Source organism: Scyliorhinus canicula, chromosome 7, assembly GCF_902713615.1.
Source record: "Scyliorhinus canicula chromosome 7, sScyCan1.1, whole genome shotgun sequence".
In the NCBI taxonomy this organism is placed as follows: domain Eukaryota; kingdom Metazoa; phylum Chordata; class Chondrichthyes; order Carcharhiniformes; family Scyliorhinidae; genus Scyliorhinus; species Scyliorhinus canicula.
In genome coordinates, this window is record NC_052152.1 from 178,863,374 (window position 1) to 178,881,936 (window position 18,563).

Below are 18,563 nucleotides of genomic sequence, written 5' to 3' on the forward strand. Positions count from 1 at the left end.
AGGGTGGTGAATGTTTGGATTCACGCTTTCTGCTCCAGAAAGCTGTGGAGGCACAGTCGTTGAGTACATTCAAGACAGATGATTAATAGACTCCTAGCTATTAAATATATCAGTGGATATGGGGATAGTGTGGGAAATGGCATTGAGGTAGAAGATCAATCATTTATTTATTTAAAAATAAATTTAGAGTGCCCAATTCGTTTTTTTCCAATTAAAGGGCAATTTAGTGTGGCCAATCCACCTAACCTGCATGTCTTTTGGGTTGTGGGGGTGAAACCCACGGAAACACGGGGAGAATGTGCAAACTCCACACGGACAGTGACCCAGAGCCGGGATCGAACCTGGGACCTCGGCACCGTGAGACTGCAGGTCTAACCCACTGCGCCACCGTGCTGCCCTAAGATCAACCTTGATCTAGTTGAATGGCAGAGCAAGCACAATGGGCTGAATGGCTCGTATGCTCAAATATTTCACGTATGAGACAAGCTGCCTGGATTGTACACAGAACAATACTTTTCACTGTACCTGGGTACACCAATAAATCTAAATCCAAATCATATGATCTTGGACAATGGGGAAAAAGGGGTGAGTGGGTTGAGACTAAATAAATCATTTTTTCAGAGAGAAGTGGCTGGACCAAATGGCTTCCTCCTGTGCTGTATCATTCTATGATCCAATGACATCCTTGTCTAAGCTCTACTTGCTGTATAGCTACTAGTGTGAAGGGACTGATGTGCACACTCAGTAATTTGGGGGGAAAGCAGGCACTGAAATCACTGGGGTGTTGGGGGGGAAAATAAATAACCATTGGAAAGAAATTACTCAGCTGCAAATGAGTCAGGAAACACCCAAAAAAAAGTCATGATGGAAACCTCAGTTGCTGCTGTCCAACCCTGGACCAAAAGGTGCAATTTAAAGCGCCACGACGTCAGCATTGGCTGTCAGCCAATGGGAGGGACGATCTGACCTCACATCCGGTGACGTCACGAATGACACGTGGATTCCAAGATGGCGCAGATGAGGGTAAGAGGAAAAGTCCCCCCCCCCCTCCCCAATAACAGCTCCAGTTTTGCCCCTCAGTTCGGAGGGGAGGAAAGGGTGGGAGGAATGAGGGTGTTAGTTAGAGGCTGCGGCGGTCCGCCATGAAAGTGGCGTTCCGCTCTCTCAATCCTCTCAGCTAACGATGGCCTAATAGACCAGCTCTGGGCTGCTGTTCATCAAGGGATTGAGTAATATGGGGAGCAGTAACTCCGGCGGGGGAGGAATAGAGCAAGTCCCAGCTCTGCTCATCTGTTCGCTCCCCTCTTTTCATATCAGTTCCTGTTTCCCTTCTCCCCCACCCCCCACCAAAAACAAATCTTCCCTCGATCATATTTTTGCACGGGTCTCTTTTAACTTAAGGAATGCAGTGTCAACCCATCCGTACCACGACATCCTTGTGTTTTACACATATGGGTTGTGGAAGCACTTTGTTGATATTGTCGTCCAAATGTGTTGATGTTAATTGCTTTGACTGTTATGCTAGTCATGGTTGTAAATTTAAAAAAAAAGTTATCACAAGCTATTACAATGACTCGTCACAGGCATACAGTTTTGCAGCACAGAAAGATGCCCTTTAGCCCGTCATGTCAGTGCCAGCCATCAAACACCTATCTATTCTAATCCCATTTTCCAGCACTTGTTCTGTAGCCTTGTATGCTACAGCATTTCAATGCTCATCCAGATGCTACTTAAATGTTGAGGGCTCCTGCCTCTACCACCTTTTCAGGCAGTGAGTTACAGATTCCCACCAGGCCGTAGGTGAAAAGATATTTCCTCCAATCAGCTTTAAATCTATTGCCCCTTACCTTAAATCTGTGACCCCTGGCTATTGACTTGTCTACTAAGGGGAATGGTTTCTTCCTAACTACCTTATCTGTATCACTCATAATTTTGTACACCTTGATGAGGTTGGGAGTAGAGCCTTCTCTAAGGAAAACAACCCCAGCCTCTCTTCATAGGTGAAGTGCTCCAGCCCAGGCAAGACCCTGGTGAATCTTCTCTGCAACTTTTCTAGTACAATTGCATTCTTCCTGTTGTGTGGTGACCAGAACGCATGCCGTACTCTAGCTGTGGCCTAACAAGCATTTTATTCAACTCCATCATAAACACCCCGCCCCCGCTCTTGTATTCTGTGCCTCGAATAATAAAGGTAAGTGTAGGTGGGGGCCGCATGAAATAGTTTGATTTTCATGGGTACCAATCCCCCCCGCCCCCTTGCTGTATTTCTGAGAATCTTAACATTTTTACAAGAGGTTTATTGGCATGGTTTATATTTTTTCTCCTAACTGAATGCCTGGCAGTGCAATTATACTTATATGCGGTGCTTCCAGTCGTGTTTGTCAATTTTGTTTTCTGGGGATTGGCAGGGTATCCAGGAATTTGCTTGGTAGGTTATTGGTAGCATGTTGACTTTTGAAGAGGGATCTTGGGAGTTTTTCACCATTCTCAAAAGAATTCTTGTGAAAATTGCAACATGTTGGTGTAAAACAAAATACTGCTTTGATATAAAGATTTATACAGTTTACTGTTAACTGTACCGTTAGGCTATATTGAAAGGATGATAAATGAATACTAGATGGATGGCTGGATTTTTTTATTGTCACGTGTACCGAAGTACAGTGAAAAGTATTTTTCTGCGAGCAGCTCAACAGATCATTAAGTTCATGGGAAGAAAAGGGAATAAAAGAAAATACATAATAGGGCAACACAAGATATACAATGTAACTACATAAGCACCGGCATCGGGTGAAGCATACAGGATGTAGTGTTAATAAGGTCAGTCCATAAGAGGGTCATTTCGGAATCTGGTGACAGTGGGGAAGAAGCTGTTTTTGAGTCTGTACGTGCGTGTTCTCAGACTTCTGTATCTCCTGCCCGATGGAAGAACTTGGAAGAGTGAGTAAGGCAGGTGGGAGGGATCTTTGATTATGCTGCCCACTTTCCCCAGGCAGCGGGAGGTGTAGATGGAGTCAATGGATGGGAGGCAGGTTCGTGTGATGGATGGGCAGGATGATAAATGAGTACTGATCTTGCAAAAAAACTATCAAAGGATGTTAGATGTTCAGAAGTTGTTTCACTTTTTTTTGAACTTGATGCAAAAAACCCCCCAGTTTATTTGCTATTTTATTCTGGGAGAGACACTGGTTGTGTAACTGCACTGGTAATTCAGAGGCCCAGGCTAAACTCTTTGGTTGTGGGTTCAGATCCCACCATGGCAGATGGTGCATTAATACATCTGGAATTAAAAGCTAGACTCGGTAATGGTGACTATGACAGCTATCGTTGATTGTTGCAAAAACCCATCTGGTTCACTAACAGGTTTTGAGGAAAGGAAATCTGCTGTCCTTACCTGGTCTGACTGACATATGACTCCAGATCCACAGTACCGCAAGCCACCCCGTTCAAGGACAATTTGGGATTGGCAACAAATACTGGCCTCGCTGACAATGCTTACATCCCGTGAAAGAATAAAGAAAGAAAAATGCCTGGCATAATGAATAAAACTAAAGCATATTTGGACCAATGCATGTTATGATGTGGATGTGTCTTGACACCTGTACAATAAGCAATTGGAGGCAAACCTTTGTTAGGGTAATTTTGAATACATTTTATTGTTGCAGGATACTATTTACTACTTGAGTATGAACTGTTCTTGCCACAGTTATGGATCTCTTATTGACAGGGAATGCTCACAAATTGTCAGCATTATTTTTATGTTTTGTCAAGAATCTGGAAAAATGATTTTGAATAAATACACATCAAATGTAAGAGTCACATAATTGGATTGGATTTGTTAATTGACACATGTACCTAGGTACAGTGAAAAGTATTGTTCTGCATGCCGCTCAGACAGATCGTTCTGTACACAAAAATAAAATACATAATAAGGCAAACATAAAATACGCAATGTAAATACATACACAGGCACTGGGTGAAGCATATAGGACTGTAGTACTACTCAGTAGTGAAGATGTGTGAAGAGATCAGTTCAGTCCATAAGAGGGTCGTTTAGGAGTCTGGTAACAGCGGGGAAGAAGCTGTTTTTGAATCTGTTAGTGCGTTTGTCAACTTTTGTATCTCCTGCCCGATGGAAGAAGTTGGAAGAGTGAGTAAGCTGGGTAGGACGGGTCTTTGATTATGCTTCTCAGTTTCCCAAGGCAGCGGGAGGTGCAGACAGTCAATGGATCGGAGGCGGGATTTTGTGATGGACTGGGCAGTGTTCACGACTGTAGATTCTTACGGTTTTGGGCCGAGCAGTTGCTATACCAGGCTGTGATGCAGCCAGATAGGATGCTTTCTGTGATGCACCTGCTGTAAAAGTTGGTAAGAGTCAATGCCGAATTTCCATAGTTTCCTGAGGAAGTATAGGCGCTGTTGTGCTTTCTTGGGCGCAGCATCAACGTAGGTGGACCAGGATAGATGTTTGGTGATGTGCACACCTAGGAATTTGAAGCTGTCAACCATCTCCACCTCAGCCCATTGATGCAGACAGGGGTACTATACTTTGCTTCCTGAAGTCAATGAGAATTCTAAATTCTCCCTCTACCCAAACAGGCGCCAGAATGTGGTGACTGGGAGCTTTTCATAGTAACTTCATTGCAGTGTTAATGTAAGCCTACTTGTGACAATAAAATATTATTTATTTATTATTATGACCAGCTCTTTAGTTTTATTGACATTGAGGGAGAGATTGTTGTCGTTACACCACTTCACTAATAATAATAATTATCCCTTATTGTCACAAGTAGGCTTCATTGAAGTTACTGTGAAAAGCCCCTAGTCGCCACATTCTGGCGCCTGCTCAGGGAGGCCGGTACGGGAATTGAACCCACGCTGCTGGCATTGTTCTGCATTAAAAAACAGCTGTTTAGCTCACTGTGCTAAACCAGCCCCTATCTCCCTCCTGCATTCTGACTCATCGTTGTTCGCGATCCAACCCACTACAGTTGTGTCGTCAGCAAACTTGTAGATGGAATTGAGACAAATTTTGCCACGCAGTGTGTGTTTATAGGGAGTATAGTAGGGGCCTATGTACACAGCCTTGCGGTGCCCCGGTATTGAGGACTAACGTGGAGGAGGTGTTGTTTATCCTTACTGATTGTGGTCTATGGGTTAGAAAGTCGAGGATCCAGTTGCAGAGTGAGGAGCCAAGTCCTAGATTTTGGAGCTTTGATATGAGCTTGGCTGGGATTATGGTGTTAAAGACGGAGCTGTAGTCAATAAATAAGAGTCTGATGTCGGAGTCCTTGTTGTCGTGATGCTCCAGGGATGAGTGTAGGGCCAGGAAGGTGGCACCTACTATGGACCGGATGAGGTGGTAATTGTTCATATTTTAAAAGCATTCTGAATGTTAGAGTAAGATCATCATGTTAATGTTTCAAATTGATGGCCTTGCTTTAGAACAGGAGAGCTGACTGAAGGATGTTGATCTGAAACAGTAACTTTGTTTCTCTCTTTGCATATGCTGCCTGACTGGAGTATTTTCAGCATTTCCTGTTTTTAGCCCTATGATTTCCAGCATCTACATCTGTATTTTGTTTGAATAAAATCCTCTTATCTTGGTCGATCTTTGGGTCCTTCGCTTTAGAAAGATTGTTTGGCAATGTGAAGATCATGGTGAAGTCTGAAAAATCTGATTTGTGTAACTGATGTTTAATGCTTGTCAAAACATCAGAAAATAAATGCAGATTTGGAGACAATTTGTTTCCATTCAAAACAATCTGTGGCATCCAAATGTTTCCTGAATGATTCCAAGGTTACTGCCTCCTTAATTGTACCTGGAAGTCCATTCTTTGATGTCAGTCCTAAATTGCAGGAGAAGCCCTTTTTGTAAATAGAAATGCTGTTAGAGAAAACAGTTGACTTGAGTGCCTCTCCTGAGACGTTTTCTCTTTATTTGAAGATAAGTCTTGTTAACTTGTTTGCAAATCTGTTGATTCCAGAAGTGTAACAGTTGAAGTCATATTAGCTGATAGTATCCGCAACCCATAGTTTTTAAAAACTAGATATTTGATTTGGTTCCATTATATTCTACTTATTAGGCTTCTCCATCTCCAGTTGGGTCGTAGAACATTTGTATGGGCTTTTTATGGTAAGACTCGCTCTTGCAGGAATGTAAAATGATAATTGATAAAAAGGTTATTTATTTTGCTGTTATTTGAGAAACTGAAGTGAAGAGCCGTGGTGCCTATTTCAAGACATCATTAGGTTAAAAAGAATAAAAGGAGACAACTAGGTTATAGCAAACGTTGGTTGCAAAGCCAATGGGTCGTAGGAGAAAAGGAGGACTGGTAGGGGAAATAAAAATAAAAACCTTGTATTTATAATATCACCTGTCATGACTTCAGGCTTCCGCATGCCAGTGAATGTTGGGGAGGGGGGTGGGGGTGGCATGCTTCAAGGTCTTAGAAATGAATATGTAGGTGTAGGAGAAGAATGCGGTGTGGATGGTACATATCAGGAATGTGAAATTGAAGAAAATCAAATATTTAACTTGATATTATATGGTGTTGCAACATAGAGAAAATTGTTATGTTTAGGTAGCTCATTTAACCAGATCCCTATGCAAAGTTATTAGAACATAGAACATACAGTGCAGAAGGAGGCCATTTTGCCCATCGAGTCTGCACCGACCCACTTAAGCCCTCACTTCCACCCTATCCCCGTAACCCAATAACCCCTCCTAACTTTTTGTAGATAGTTAACCTTATTGTAGATATATTAAAATAAGCAGTTTGCACTGAGTGCTGAATTTGGGCGCATTTGAGTGCTATAGTGAGAGCTTGATGACAGGGATATTAAGGGCTCATTTTTATTTAAAGTCTAGTGTTTTACTTAGTTAATTAACTTAAAAGTTGCTGTTTGGTTTAGAAGAAGGTGAATTATAAATTAGCTTTAAACAAAGGTTCTACTTGTAGCTACTTGAAGCTGGAGCTTCTTAATTAATTGGATTAGGCCAGTTTTCAGAGGCTAGAGCCACAGTATAAAGGTGAGCCAGCTACAGTGCAGACTTTGGGTGCATTTGAGTGAGTGCTGAATTTGGGTGCATTTGAGTGAGTGCTGAATTTGGGTGCATTTGAGTGAGTGCTGAATTTGGGTGCATTTGAGTGAGTGCTGAATTTGGGTGCATTTGAGTGAGTGCTGAATTTGAGTGCTGTAGTGAGAGTTTGGTGACTGAGGGAGTAAGGTGCTCCTTTCATTTCATTTCCTCAGAGTGTGAAGGGAGCCGGGAGTTTACAGAGAATGCAGCTGACTGGGAGCAGAGTCGGGGGGCGGAGTTCCAGTTGGTCCACCGGGCAGCTATATTCTGTAAGGTAGGAGGGGATGGAGGCTAGGGCAGTTGCATGCTCCTCCTGTAGGATGTGGGTGGTGAGGGATACCGCCAGTGTCCCCACTGACTATACCTGCGGGAAGCGCACCCAACTCCAGCTCCTCAGATACTGTGTTAGGGAACCAGAGCTGGAGATGGATGAACTTCGGATCATCCGGGAGGCAGAGGGGGTAATCGAGAAGAGTTACAGGGAGGTAGCCACACCGAAGGTACAGGACAAGAGTAGCTGGGTTACAGTCAGGGAAAAGAAAATGAACGGGCAGACAGTGCAGGGATCCTTCGTGGCCGAACCCCTTCACGACAAGTATACCGCTTTGGATGCTGTTGGGGGGCTGTGACCTACCGGGGGAAGGCCCTAGCGGTTAGGTCTCTGGCACTGAGTCTGTGGCTCAGAAGGGAAGGGGGGAGAATAGAAAAGCAATAGTGATAGGAGACTCGATGGCTAGGGGAATAGATAGGAGATTCTGTGGTCGGGAGCGAGACTCGAAAAAGGTATGTTGCCTCCCGGGTGCCAGGGCCAGGGATGTCTCGGATCAAGTCTACAGGATTCTTAAGGGGGAGCAACCAGAAGTCGTGGTGCACATAGGCACCAACGACGTAGCTAAGAAAAGGGATGAGGATCTTAAAAATTGATTTTAGGGAGTTAGGTTGGAAGCTAACGAGCAGGACAAGCAGAGTAGTGATCTCTGGATTGCTACCGGTGCCACGTGCAAGTGAGGCAAGGAACAGAGAGCGAGTGCAGCTGAACACTGGCTACAGGGCTGGTGCAGGAGGGAAGGCTTCAGATATGTGGATCATTGGGATATCTTCTGGGGCAGGTGGGACCTGTACATGAAGTACGGATTGCACCTAAACTGGAGGGATATCCTGGGTAGTAGGTTTGCTCGAGCTTTTCGGGAGAGTTTAAACTAGTTTGGCAGACGGATCGGAACCAGGGCTATGGATCAGAGGATAGAGTAGCTGTTGAACAGGCAGAAATAGTATGCAGCAAGTCTGTGAGGAAGGATAGACAGTTAATAGGGCAAAGTTGCACTCAGTGGAATGGGTTAAAGCAGGGGTGGGCAAACTTTTCCGTGCAAGGGCCACATTCAGAAATTCACAATTCACAAAGGGCCGCATAGTATATTAAGTAAAATAATTACTTCACCCGGTTATGATTCTGGGCGCCTCATATAGAACATAGAACAGTACAGCACAGAACAGGCCCTTCGGCCCTCGACATTGTGCCGAGCAATGATCACCCTACTCAAGTCAACGTATCCACCCTATACCAGTAAGTAACCCAACAGCCCCCCCCTCATTAACCTTAAAAAAAAATTTAAGAAAAAAAAATAAAAAAATTTAAAAAAAAAAAATTTTTTTTTTTTTTTTTTTAATGACTTGGTGGGCCGCAGAAATACCTTTGGCGGGCCGCATGCGGCCCGCGGGCCGTAGTTTGCCCACCCCTGGGTTAAAGTGTGTCTGTTTCAATGCAAAGAGTGTCAGGAATAAGGGAGATGAACTTAGAGTATGGATCAGTACTTGGAACTACGATGTTGTGACCATTACGGAGACATGGATTTCACAGGGGCAGGAATGGTTGTTAGATGTTCCGGGGTTTAAATGTTTTCAGAAGAATAAGGAGGGAGGTAAAAGAGGACGGGGAATGGCACTGTTAATTAGGGAGTGCACCACAGCTGAAGAAGAGACGTAGTTGAGCAGTGTTTGACTACTGAGTCAGTATGGGTGGAAGTCAGAAACAAGAAAGGAGCCGTCACATTATTGGGAGTTTTCTATAGACCCCCCAATAGCAGCAGAGAGATTGGGCGTCAGATCTTGGAAAAGTGCAGAAGTAACAGAGTTGTCATGGGTGACTTCAACTTCCCTACTATTGACTGGAACCTCCTCAGTGCAAATGGTTTGGATGGAGCAGATTTTTGTCAGGTGTGTACAGGAAGGATTCCTGACTCAATATGTAGATAGGCTGGGCCCTGTGCTGGTACGAGCCTTCAACGAGGCATGGGAGGGGGGGGCGCTGCCCCCGACAATGTCGCAGGCACTGATCTCTCTGATCTTGAAGCGGGACAAGGACCCCGTGCAGTGTGGGTCATATAGGCCTATCTCGCTCCTGAATGTGGACGCCAAGTTGCTGGCAAAGATCCTGGCTACCAGGATAGAGGATTGTGTGCCAGGGGTGATACACGAGGACCAGACGGGTTTTGTGAAAGGGCGGCAGCTTAATACGAACGTGCGGAGACTGCTAAACGTCATCATGATGCCGGCAGTGGAGGGTGAGGCGGAGATAGTGGTGGCATTGGACGCAGAGAAAGCATTTGATAGGGTGGAGTGGAAGTACCTGTGGGAGACGCTGGAACGGTTTGGATTTGGGGAGGGATTTATTAAATGGGTGAAGCTGCTCTATTCGGCCCCGACGGCAAGTGTAGTGACGAATGGTAGGAGATCGGAGTATTTTGGGCTCCACCGGGGGACCAGACAGGGGTGCCCCTTGTCCCCCCTGCTCTTCGCACTGGCAATTGAACCGTTGGCGATGGCACTGAGGGGCTCAGGGGGGTGGAGAGGGCTGACAAGGGGCGGGGTGGAGCACCGGGTATCGCTATACGCGGACGACCTGCTGCTATACGTGGCAGACCCAGAAGGGGGAATGCCGGAGGTGATGGAACTGCTAGCAGAATTTGGGGACTTTTCGGGGTACAAGCTAAACTTGGGCAAGAGTGAGGTATTTGTGATACACCCAGGGGACCAGGAAGAGGGAATCGGGAGACTCCCGTTTAAGAGAGCAGGAAAGAGTTTTAGATATTTAGGGGTGCAGGTGGCAAGGAACTGGGGGACTCTCCACAAGCTGAACTTCTCCAGGCTGGTGGAACAGATGGAGGAGGAATTTAAAAGGTGGGACATGGTGCCGCTGTCGCTGGCGGGCAGAGTGCAGTCCGTTAAAATGACGGTCCTCCCGAGGTTTTTGTTTTTATTTCAGTGCTTGCCCATCTTCCTCCCTAGGGCCTTCTTCAAAAAGGTGACGAGTAGCATCATGAGCTACGTGTGGATGCACGGCACCCCAAGGGTGAGGAGGGTCTTCTTGGAGCGGAGTAGGGATAGTGGAGGGCTGGCATTACCTAATCTTTCGGGGTACTACTGGGCGGCAAATGTATCGATGGTGCGCAAGTGGATGATGGAAGGGGAGGGGGCAGCTTGGAAACGAATGGAGAGGGCGTCCTGTGGCAACATAAGCCTGGGGGCCCTAGTAACGGCGCCATGGCCGCTCCCTCCCACGAGGTACACCACGAGCCCGGTGGTGGCGGCCACCCTCAAGATCTGGGGGCAGTGGAGGCGACACAGGGGGGAAGTGGGAGGTCTGATGGAGGCACCGTTAAGAGGGAACCATAGATTCATCCCGGGGAACATGGACGGGGGATTTCAGAGCTGGCACAGGGTGGGCATCAGGCAGCTGAAGGATCTGTTTGTAGATGGGAGGTTTGCGAGCCTGAGAGAGCTGGAGGAGAAATTCGGGCTCCCCCGGGAAACATGTTTAGACATTTGCAGGTGAAGACATTTGCTAGACGCCAGGTGGAAGGGTTTCCCTTGCTCCCCAGTAGGGGGGCGAGTGATAGGGTGCTCTCGGGGGTCTGGGTCGGAGGGGGGAGGATATCGGACATCTACAAAGTAATGCAGGAGGCGGAGGAGGCATCAGTAGAGGAGCTGAAAGCCAAGTGGGAGGGGGAGCTGGGAGAACAGATAGAGGATGGGACATGGGCTGATGCCCTGGAGAGGGTTAATTCTTCCTCCTCGTGTGTGAGGCTTAGCCTCATTCAATTTAAGGTGCTACATAGAGCCCATATGACGGGGACAAGGATGAGTCGGTTCTTTGGGGGTGAGGACAGATGTGTCAGGTGTTCGGGAAGTCCAGCGAACCATGTCCATATGTTTTGGGCATGTCCGGCACTGGAGGAGTTCTGGAAGGGGGTGGCAAGGACGGTGTCGAGGGTGGTGGGATCCAGGGTCAAACCAGGATGGGGACTTGCGATCTTTGGGGTTGGGGTGGAGCCGGGGGTACAGGAGGCGAGAGAGGCCGGAATACTGGCCTTTGCGTCCCTAGTTGCTCGAAGAAGGATACTAATACAGTGGAAGGACGCGAGGCCTCCAAGCGTGGAAACTTGGATTAATGACATGGCAAGCTTTATTCAGTTGGAAAGGGTCAAATTCGCCCTGAGAGGGTCGGTACAAGGGTTCTTCAGACGGTGGCAGCCTTTCCTCGACTTTTTGGCTCAGAGATAGGGTACAGAGGTCGCAGCAGCAGCAACCCGGGGGGGAGGGGGGGGGTGGTGGCAACAACGGTTGTGGTGGGTTATTTACGGTTGAAATGCGGGCAAATTTGCTCGCAGTACATGTTTGATGTTGATTGTTGCTTTGTTTGTTTTTGGGGGAGGGGGGGAGGGACAACGCGCGCGCGTGTTCGGGCGGGGGGGGATATTTGTTAAGAGGGAATATTTTGTAATATTTTATAGTTAGTTGGGGTAAATATCTTCATGTAAAAAATTCTTTCAATAAAAATTATTTTAAAAAAAAAAATATGTAGATAGGCTGACTAGGGGGAGGCCATGTTGGACTTGGTGCTCGGAATGTCTCGGTGGGAGAGCATTTCGGTGACAGTGACCACAGCTCCTTGACCTTTACCATAGTCATGGAGAGGGATAGGAACACACAGTATGGGAAGGTATTTAATTGATATGGGGAAATTGTACTGCTATTAGACGGGCTGAGGAGCATAAAGTGGGAACAATTGTTCTTGGGGAAATACACAACAGTAATGTGGGGATTGTTTAAGGAGAACATGCTGTGAGTGCGGAATTGTTTCGAGGAAGGAATGGTATGGTGAAGGAGCCTTGGATGACAAGAGAAGTGGAGCTTCTAGTCAAGAGGAAGCAGGAAGCTTACGCAAGGTTGAGGAAGCAAGGAACTGACTTGGCTCTAGAGGGTTACAAGGTAGCCAGGAAGGAACTCAAAAATGGACTGAGGAGAGCTAGAAGGGGAAGGGGAAAACCCCAAGGTGTTCTACACTTATGTGAGAAATAAGAGGATGATCAGAGTGAGAGTAGGGCTGATCAGGGATAGTAGAGTCTGAAGAGATGGGGGAGGCCCTAAATGAATACTTTACTTCAGTATTCACTAGAGAGAGGGACCTTGTTGCCCATGAGAACAATGTGAACCAGGTTAATAGACTTGAACAGATTGATATTAAGAAGGAGGATGTGCTGGAAATTTTGAAAAGCATCAGGATAGATAAGTCCCCTGGGCCTGACGGGATATACCCAAGGTTACTACAGGAAGTGAGGGAGGAGATTGCTGCGCCGTTGGCGATGATCTTTGCCTCCTCACTCTCCACTGGGGTAGTACCAGATTATTGGAGGGAGGCGAATGTTGTTCCCCTATTCAAGAAAGGGAATAGGGAAATCCCTGGGAATTACAGACCCATCAGTCTTACGTCTGTGGTGAGCAAAATATTGGAAAGGATTCTGAGAGATAGGATTTATGATTATTCAGAAAAACAGAGTTTGATTTAAAGATAGTCCGCATGGCTTTGTGAGAGGCAGGTCATGCCTCACAAGCCTCATTAAATTCTTTGAGGATGTGACGAGACACATTGATGAAGGTCGGGCAATGGATGTGGTTTATATGGATTTCAGTAAGGCATTTGATAAGGTTCCCCATGGTAGGCTCATTCAGAAAGTTATGGGGCATGGGATACAGGGAAATTTGGCTGTCTGGGTAGAGAATTGGCTGGCCGAAAGAAGACAGCGAATGGTAGTGGATGGAAAGTATTCCGCCTGGAGGTCGGTGATCAGTGGTGTCCCGCAAGGATCTGTTCTGGGACCTCTGCTCTTTGTGGTTTTTATAAATGACTTGGATGAAGAAGTGGAAGGGTGGGTTGGTAAGTTTGCCGATGACACGAAGGTTGATGGAGTTGTAAATAGTGTTGAGGATTGTTGCAGGTTACAACAGGACATTGACAGGATGCAGAGGTGGGCTGAGAAGTGGCAGATGGAGTTCAACCTTGATGAATGTGAAATTATTCATTTTGGAAGGTCGAATTTGAATGCTGAATACAGGATTAAAGGCAGGATTCTTGGAAGTGTGGAGGAACAGAGGGATCTTGGGGTCCACATACATAGATCCCTCAAAGTTGGCACCCAGGTTGATAGGGTTGTTAAGAAGGCATATGGTGTGTTGGCTTTCATTAACAGGGGGATTGAGTTTAAGAGCCGCAAAGTTTTTCTGCAGCTTTATAAAACTCTAGTCAGACCATACTTGGAATATTGTGTCCAGTTCTGGTCGCCTCATTATAGGAAGGATGTGGATGCTTTGGAGAGGGTGCAGAGGAGATTTACCAGGATGCTGCCTGGAGGGCACGTCTTATGAAGAAAGGTTGAGGGAGCTAGGGCTTTTCTCACTGGAGCGAAGAAGGCAGAGAGGTGACTTGATAGAGGTGTATAAGGTGATGAGAGGCATGGATCGAGTGGATAGCCAGGGCCTTTTCCCCAGGATGGAAATAGCTGTCACGAGGGGACATAATTTTAAGGTGATTGAGGAAGGTATAGGGGAGATGTCAGAGGTAGGTTCTTTACACAGAAAGTGGTGGGTGCGTGGAATGCACTGCCAGCAGAGGTGGTGGAGTCAGAGACATTAGGGACATTTTAAGCGACTCTTAGACAGGCACATGGACAGCAGTATATTGAAGGGGTGTAGGTTGGGTTGATCTTAGATTACGATAAATGGTCAGCACAACATCGTGTGCTGAAGGGCCTGTACTGTGCCGTACTGTTCTATGTTAAGCAGGAAGTGCAAAACTGTCAGAACTGTAATTTGCATGTAATGTGGGCACACCTAAGTTATTACTCTGCTGTACCACTGGATGTGGAGCCATACTCAACAGGGTTGAGAATCCAAAAATGTTGAGAATATGAAGGAAGTTTTGTCCTATCAAATGAGGCTGAATTTAAACTGATAGGATCATGGAATCTCTACAGTGCAGAAGGAGCCATTCGTCCTATTGAGTCTGCACCGACCCTCTGAAAGAGCATCCTGCCTCGGCCCACACCCCTGCCCTATCACCGTAACCCCACCGAACCTGTACATCCCGGGACCTGCACATCTTTGGACTGCAGGAGGAAACCAGAGGAAACCCACGCAGACATGGGGTGAAAGTGCAAACTCCACACAGATAGTCACCCAAAGCCGGAATTGAACCCAGGTGCCTGGTGCTGTGAGGCAGCAGTGCTAACCATTCTGCCATGCCACCCTCTCATGGCTCAAAGATGAAGGAACAGCATGTTTCTGCCAACACACAATCCCTTGTGTAGTCGTTTAGAATTTATAGAGAACACGTCGTTATGTAAAACAACTGCACCAGTGACTGAATTGACAAGGCCGAAGCAGCTGTCTGTATCCAGTACAACTGTGAGTGCAATTACTGAGTGCAGGTGGGACCAGGAAATGCCAGAATATACTGATCCTTTTAAGGAAGGAAGTCATTTAAAAACTATTGTTCAAAGCCTGTGCCTTTTTCTGAACGTAAGAACTCATTGATTTAGTTAATTTAAGAGTATTAGAACTGAGTAAAATGATCAGTCTTTGGACTTTAATAAAAGCCCATCAAGCTTGCCCTGTTATTTTAGGTTTATTTGGGTTCATATTATTTTCTTGTTTTCTTCTGTCTTTCTGCGACCTATTTTGCTTTACTCCGTTTTGCATCAACATCATATGCTTTCTTGAATAGTTTAAATATATTTTCCTTGGGGGCTGGCTGAGTTTTACATAGAATGTTTAGCAAACTTGGCACTCAGCCTAACTGGTTTATTCCAGCACACAAGCCTGCACTCACACTTCCCAACTGCCCTCTTAGGCAGTTCCTCAGGATTGAGAATGGCCTGCTTCCACTCTGATTTAATGGATTCTGAGTTGGCTGATAAGTCCGATGTGCGACCTGCAGATGCTGCCACATATGGGGCAGGTAGTGCTTGAAGGTCAAGTAGATGAGTTGTTTGAAGATTTGTATACTCCCTCCAACATTTTGACTTTGCCTCTGTGTATTCCCATTGAAGTCTCTTGATGTCTTCAGTGCCTCCTCAAATTAACATTCTATGTTTTGGTCGGTGACAGGTCAAGTACTCCCATGAGTTAGCAGGGATATTTGACTTCCTTGAGGGATGTTCTGAGGAGATCCCTAAACTGTTTCTGCTCCCTTCATGAGTCTCTTACTGCAACTGATTTCTGAGGAAAGCAGTTGCTTTGCGAGTCAGGTGTCGAGCATATGAACGGCATGTCCTGCCCAGTGGAGTTGGTTTTGAGTGATTAGCCTCAATGCTAGGCATGTTGTTTGGGAGAGGATGATCCTGTTAACACCATCTTCCTGCCACTGAATTTGGAGGATTGTGAGAGGACACTGCTGGTGGTACTTCTCCAGTGCATTGAGGTGCCTTCCATAGGGGTTGTCCAAAGAGCATATAGAAGCATGGGGTCACTGCTGCACGGTAAACCATGACCTTCATCTTGTCGTGCTGATCCTGAGTTCCTGGTCCTCAGATACTCTTTCCCTCAGTCGGCCAAAAACTGAGCTAGCAAATTGGAGAGTGATGAATTTCATCGTCCATGTATGCCTTTGTCCAAATGTGAAAAACAGTCCACATTTTCCAAGGTCTTGCAGAGGATCTCATGGGGGAGGGGGCCGAGAACCTTAGTTTTCTAGGTGTCATAGAGTCATAGATGTTTACAGTATGGAAACTGGCCCTTCAACCCAGCCTGTCCATGCCGCCCAGTTTCTATAAATAAGCTCGTCCCACTTGCCCACATTTGGCCTATATCCCTCTATACCCACCCTGCCCATATAACTGTCTAACTGCCTTTTAAAGGTCAAAATTGTACCCGCCTCTACCACTGCCTCTGGCATCCCATTCCAGATGCTCTCAGTTTCAGATGCTTTCAGTTGGTAAGACATGGTGAAAGCATCCTTTTCTCAATTGCTTCAGTAGTCGATAATGACCTGGAGCTCACCTATTCAAACTACCTTTATTCACTGCTCCCAAGTGGATGAATCAGCTTCTCCTTAATTTCTATCAATTTCTACCTGCTTCAGCCTCTCCTTGTGGTAGTGAGTGAATTTTTTATTTGATTGTTAAGCTGCTCTGTTGTGTTTATATGCCCTTGTTCTGGACCATAATAGTTTCTCCACATTCTCCTGATCAAACATATTCATAATTTCAGTGACCTATATCAAGTTTCCTGTTAGTCCTTTGTCCATAGACAGGAGGTTAAACTTGATCAGTTTTTGCCTTATTCCTCTTCCTAAATTGAACAAACTACACTTGACTGTATTGAATTTAATTTGTCATTTATCTGCCAATTCTGCAAGACCTTAGGTCCACCAAGCCTGCGCCGATCCAGATTCCTTATTTAGATCTACTACTTATTGCCCAAACAATATGTATCCCTCCATTCCCCACCGGTTCATGTGTCTATCAGGATACATCTTCAACATTACTATCATTCCTGCCTCTACCACATCCACTGGCAACATGTTCCAGGCACTCACCACCCTCTGCATGAAAAACTTTCCCCGCACATCTCCCCGAAACGGCCCCCCTCTCACCTTGAAACTGTGTCCCCTTGTAATTGAATCTTCCACCCAGGGAAAAAGTGTATGACTATTCACCCTGTCTATACTGTAATGATATGTATAATGCCAGTATAGTAAAGAGTTAATATGTGAATCTATGTGTAAATCAAACACAGAGGGTGTCCTAAATTCACTGTATATAAGACAGCATCTCTCGGAATTCTGGGAGAAGTTGAGGAGAACATGAAGGGAGCAGAGTGAAAGTTGAATAGAGAAGTATAGCACAAGGTCAAGTCATAGTGTAGTTTCAAGTCATAGTGTAGTTTAATAGTTAAATAGAATGTTGAATGCTATAGTACAAATTCAGTATCATTAGTTTATTTGTAACTCAATAGTGTGCGAACTTCATTTTTGGTTAGTAGTGTAAAATTAATTCATTTTGATTCAATCTTATTTGTATATTCTTTGTTAGCACTACATCTGGCTGCCTTGGAGGAAAAGGCAGGGAACATAACATATACCTCTCGTAATTTTGTAGACCTCAATCAGGTCTCCCCTCAGCCTCTGTCTTTCCAACGAAAACAATTCGAGTTTATTCAACCTCTCCTCATATCTAGCACCCCCCAGACCGGGCAACATCCTGGCAAACCTTCTTTGCACTCTCTCCAAAGTATCCATGTCCTTCTGGTAATGTGGCAACCAGAACTGCATGCAATATTCCAAATGTGGCAGAACTAAAAAATTTTATGCGACAGTAACATGATCTGCCAACTCATGTAATCAGTGCCCTGACTGAGGAAGGCAAGCATGCCGTATGCCTTCTTGACCACCTTATCCACATGCATTGCCACTTTCATGGAACTATGGACCTGAATGCTCAGATCCCTCTAAATATCATGCTCCTAAGGATTCTGCCATATACTGTATAATTCACACCTGAATTTGATCTTTCAAACACCATTCTGAAAAACTCCCTTCCACTGTTACTCTGTCTCCTGTTGCCAAGCCAGTTCTTTATCCATCTAGTTAGCGCACTTCAAATCCCATGCAACTTTTACTTTTTGTACCAGTCGACCATAAGGGACCTTGTCAAACGCCTTAATAAAGTCCATGTAGACATTCACAGCCTTTCCCATATCAATTAATTTTGTCGTCAACTCAAAAACACTCCATCAAGTTGGTAGGACATGACTTCCCCGCACAAAACCATGTTGCCTACCACGAACAAGTCCATTAGCTCCCAAATGTGAATAAATTCCACTCCTCAGTATCTTCTCCGACAGCTTCCCCACACTAACGCCAAGCAAGGGGGGAGAGAGAGTGGGGGGCGAGAGAGAGAGTGGGGGTGGGGGGGGGGGGGCAGAGAGAGGGAGTGGGGTGGGGGGGGCAGAGAGAGGGGGTGTGGGGGCAGAGAGAGAGTGGGGGGTGGGGGCAGAGAAGAAGTGGGGGTGGGGGCAGAGAGGAGAGTGGGTGGGGGCAGAGATGAGAGTTGGGGGGGGGCAGAGAGAGTTGGGGGGCGGGGGCAGAGAGAGAGAGTGGGGCGGGGCAGAGAGAGAGAGTGGGGGCGGGGGGCAGAGAGAGAAGTGG

General features: G+C 46.0%; 1 protein-coding gene across 2 annotated transcripts in view; it reads left to right on the plus strand.

The window, feature by feature from the left end:
- The first annotated feature begins 955 nt into the window (after positions 1-955).
- tm9sf4 (transmembrane 9 superfamily protein member 4) overlaps positions 956-18,563 on the plus strand; it is a 94,006-nt gene continuing 76,398 nt past the window's right edge. Inside the window, exon 1 of one of the 2 annotated variants that reach the window (XM_038803383.1) lies at positions 956-1,023. In XM_038803383.1, coding sequence (XP_038659311.1) covers positions 1,009-1,023 — 15 coding nt within the window. In that variant the 5' untranslated portion in view covers positions 956-1,008. Of the gene's footprint in view, positions 1,024-2,080; positions 2,192-18,563 lie in introns of those variants that run through there. The other variant, XM_038803382.1, reaches the window with a different exon arrangement.